The sequence below is a fragment of the Bos mutus genome, chromosome 22, assembly GCF_027580195.1.
Source record: "Bos mutus isolate GX-2022 chromosome 22, NWIPB_WYAK_1.1, whole genome shotgun sequence".
NCBI classification, from domain to species: Eukaryota; Metazoa; Chordata; class Mammalia; order Artiodactyla; family Bovidae; genus Bos; species Bos mutus.
In genome coordinates, this window is record NC_091638.1 from 70,295,911 (window position 1) to 70,299,836 (window position 3,926).

The 3,926-nt window shown below is 41.8% G+C and overlaps 1 protein-coding gene across 1 annotated transcript; it reads right to left on the minus strand.

Moving 5' to 3' along the window:
- Positions 1–1,226: 1,226 nt before the first annotated feature.
- On the minus strand, positions 1,227–2,909 carry LOC138984612 (endogenous retrovirus group PABLB member 1 Env polyprotein-like). Its single transcript, XM_070358882.1, is given in 2 exon segments — positions 1,227–2,169; positions 2,171–2,909. Coding segments are annotated over 2 exon segments (1,431 nt in total). The 5' UTR covers positions 2,848–2,909; the 3' UTR covers positions 1,227–1,415.
- Between the last annotated feature and the right edge of the window lie 1,017 nt (positions 2,910–3,926).

Below are 3,926 nucleotides of genomic sequence, written 5' to 3' on the forward strand. Positions count from 1 at the left end.
CTGGGTGCCTGGTGTCCTCCACCAGCATTCAGAAGTTGTTTTGTGGAATTTGCTCAGCATTCAAATGATCTTTTGATGAATTTGTGAGGGAGAAAGTGATCTCCCCATCCTATTCCTCTGCCATCTTAGGACCGCCCCAAAATCTGTACTTTGAGGGAAATTCTCAACATCAATCTCCAGTGAAGAGACTGACAATGTGGTATGACAAAACCAACTCTACACAATGTAATCAGTCCCATATGAGTCTTATTTATTCATCTTTTATCTCAAAATCAGTGCCTGTCTCTCACAACACTGTTATAACCTTTGAAATAAATAGATTCATGTCCCCACTCTTTGAAAGCTGTCATGTACTCTGTGAAGCTCACCTCACAAAGGACAGGAGACAGATCCTTTTACAAAGGTTGGGTGTGCGGAACAAGTCAAACAGTAGTTTTGGTCTGGGCTATCTCTAGTTACTCCTGCATGGTCACTGTCAAACCCTTTAACAACAAGAAATATGTATCATTTGCCAACATAGTGCCAGGTATTGTGATGAGCGCTGGCACCCAACAGGACAAGAGAGTGAAAGGTTGTTGTTGAATCACGCGAATACACCAGGATTCTTGGCCCCCGGAGGAGAAGAATTCAATCCGGGGCCAGAGACGAGGCTTGATCGCTCAGAGCTTTTGTGTAATAAAGTTTAATTTAAGTATAAAGGAGATAGAGAAAGCTTCTGACATAGGCATCACTAGTCTTTAGCTGGATGTTATATAGTCACTAGCAGTCTGTTAATGAAAGAAAGGAATGTCTTAAAATTCAGAATGGCACCAGGCCCTCACCCATAAGATGCATTTTGGGATAAATGGTTTATCCTGGGCCATAAAATGATTAACTTGAATCTTGAAGAAGGGCAGACCACCATACAAATAGTTTCATTTACATAGATTAGGGAACAATATCCATACTGGTTTGTCAAGTAGGTTCTGGGCCAAGAGGCGGAACCGACTTGGAGACAGAGTTTGGGGTAAAGGCATAGTACATTAGCATAGCTTAAGACAAACATTTCCATAAGAAAAAGGCATTGGTTATCTCTAGACTTGAGAATAGCTAACTTCAGGCCAAACCAGGTGTCATTATGGCAACACAGTATTTTAAGAGAAACCTCCTTTAAATTTGTATAGAGAAGGAAAAAATATTGCTAGTTTGTTTCCTCCTCCTGCCGCTAAGAGAGATAAAATGTCTGACACTTGCAGGCTATTTCCTCTATTTGGAGACCCCTGGCCTTCCTGCCTGTTACCCTCTCATTCCCCCCTTTTCTTTTAGGAGAATTATGTTGCCTAGGGAAAAGGGGCGTCGTTCTCATTCCATAACTACTTCCGAGCTGACAAGGGGCGTTGTCCCTAAATTGGTGAGGCAACATATTCTCCTAATCCTCATATTGAGGATATCTGATCCAGGGGCCCCAAATAGTAGCTGGAGGAAGCTACAGTAGTAGCAGGAGTTTGAGCAACCATTTGTAACTTAAAAGCTTTTATGCGGCTAGAAACAAATCCAGTTATACAATTACAGATGCAGGGAGCAAACAGCAAGAACAAAACAACCAGAATTATTGTAATTAAGATAGTTGTCCACCATGGGGAATTAGTTAACGTTTTCCAAAGTGAAGCAATTGAGGCTTCAGGAGTGTCCATGGCCCTAATCATCTTGTTCATGTGGTTAGTAAAATGAGTAACATTCGTGCTCATATCAGGTATATATGTACAGCATTGGGTATGAATAATGGCACAAGTTCCTCCTTGTGCAGCTGTCAGAATATCTAGAGCCAATCTGTTTTGTAAAACCACCTTTCTAATTTGTGCTTGTTCAGCATTAAGAGCTGAAATAGCCTTTTGAGAATCTTGTAATGCCTGTTGAGTAAAATTAGTCAAAGCATCCACTCGTAACATAACATCTGTAGTTCCCAAAGAGGGAACAAACGCTGCAGCCAAATAATCATACCAATAAAATACAGACCTTGCCCACCGAGTTCTAAGGTGGGGTAAATTAGCAGGCTTTTCTGGAAGCTCTGAAAATATAAAGCCATGAGTAAAGGCTAGACCCAGGGTGCATCTCCCTATCCAACCAGGGGGAAGCCATGCCCATAGGTAAGAGCCACATATCCAATAAGTCCCGTTTGGAGCAAGCCAGCGACTGAGATATCCAGTCCCAATTTGTGCCTGGCCAGACAAAGGGAGAACCTGAACTGGGATTGGAAAACACGGGAATGATTACATTGCATGTTTCCTGAGACAAATATCCCATTTGTTTCCAATCATTGTAATTAAGTTGTTGGCTAACTTTTGGGGACGGCTCTGTTTGTTCCCAGCATATAGAGGCAGTAGATATTAAACGTCCTTTTTCAGGAGTTAGCCATGTAACCTCATCCCATATTTGATAAACGTCAGGTAAAAAGCCATTAGATCTAGACCTATTTACCTTATATGTAGCAAAATAGTCATTGAACCGAGACAATGTATAATCAAAATTAAAAGTCACATTATGTCCATAGTTAGAGTACAAAGTGTTGCACCAGTCCATTTTAGGGTTGGTAGATGTCATCAGATGACGAAGAGGCATCGCATGTGATTGTTGTCGAAGGTATTCACAGACTTGGAGAAAGTCTTTTTCTTGAAGTGGGGATGTCCACCACAGGAAGCCTTCCACTGACAAAGAGGGGAGCGCTCCGCAGACCCAGCAGTTAGACCGATTGTGGAATGCAGCATAGGAGTGAGCCCAGGACAGGAATATATTGTCTTGAGGATCCAACGGCAGACTCAGGATATTTGGAGTCAGCAGAAGTAAGCTCACATAGGTTATCAGGCCCATCTAAAAGGTACAAAGTCAGAGCATAGAAAGTAAAGACATAAAATGAAGTCACTTAATTTTGGTCAGGGTGCCACCTCTTAACTCGAGTATGATGTACCCACGAATCAATTCCTGGCACTTTGACAGCTGTGGGAGAGGAAAGAATAACCTGGTAAGGACCTTCCCAGAGAGGCTCGAGGGATGGCCCCCCAGATCCCACTGTTTTTATGAGGACCTCGGTTCCTGGCTCAAATAGAAGCCTGCTTGACTCGGAGGCTGGGTCAGAAGTCTTCTCCCGGAGCTCTGTTAACATCTGTTGAAAAGCTGAGAGCTGAGTTACATAATTAGTTAATTCCAAGGCTTCAGGGTCTATAACAATGTCTGTGCGTAAGAAAGGCCTTCCATAAATACATTCAAAGGGGGACAGTCCTCTTTTTTTGGAGTAGTTTGAGCCCTCATTAAAGCTATGGGTAGGACTTTAATCCATTTGTCCTGCGTCTCTTGAGTTAATTTGCGCAGATGCCTTTTGATAATGTCATTAGCTTTTTCAACTTTCCCGGAGGATTGGGGTCTCCAGGAACAGTGTAAGTGATATTCTATTCCTAGAGCTTTAGATACCCCTGAGTTACAGCAGCTTTAAAGGCGGAGCCATTGTCACTCTGAAGGCTCCGTGGCAGCCCAAACCTGGGGATAATTTCATGAATTAAAATCTTTATAACCTCCTTAGCCTGTTCACTACGACAGGGAAAAGCCTCAATCCATCCAGTAAAGGTATCTACCCAAACTTGTAAGCAAGAATATCCATTAGCTTTTGGCATATGAGTAAAATCAATTTCCCAATCTTCTCAGGATACTTCCCACTTCGTTGTAATCCAGATTTTGCTAGCTTTTCAGTCTTTGGGTTATTTTTTGACAAATCTCACACCTTTGATAATATTTTTAAAGTTTTCATTACATTTTTACCTTTAAACAAACGAGAAACCATTTGGTAAGTACTCTCAGCACCCAAATGAAAACTCTGATGTAAACCCTTAAGAATTTTCCACTGAGCATTTTCAGGAATTATTAATCGTCCATCCTCGGACTGTAACCATCCTTTA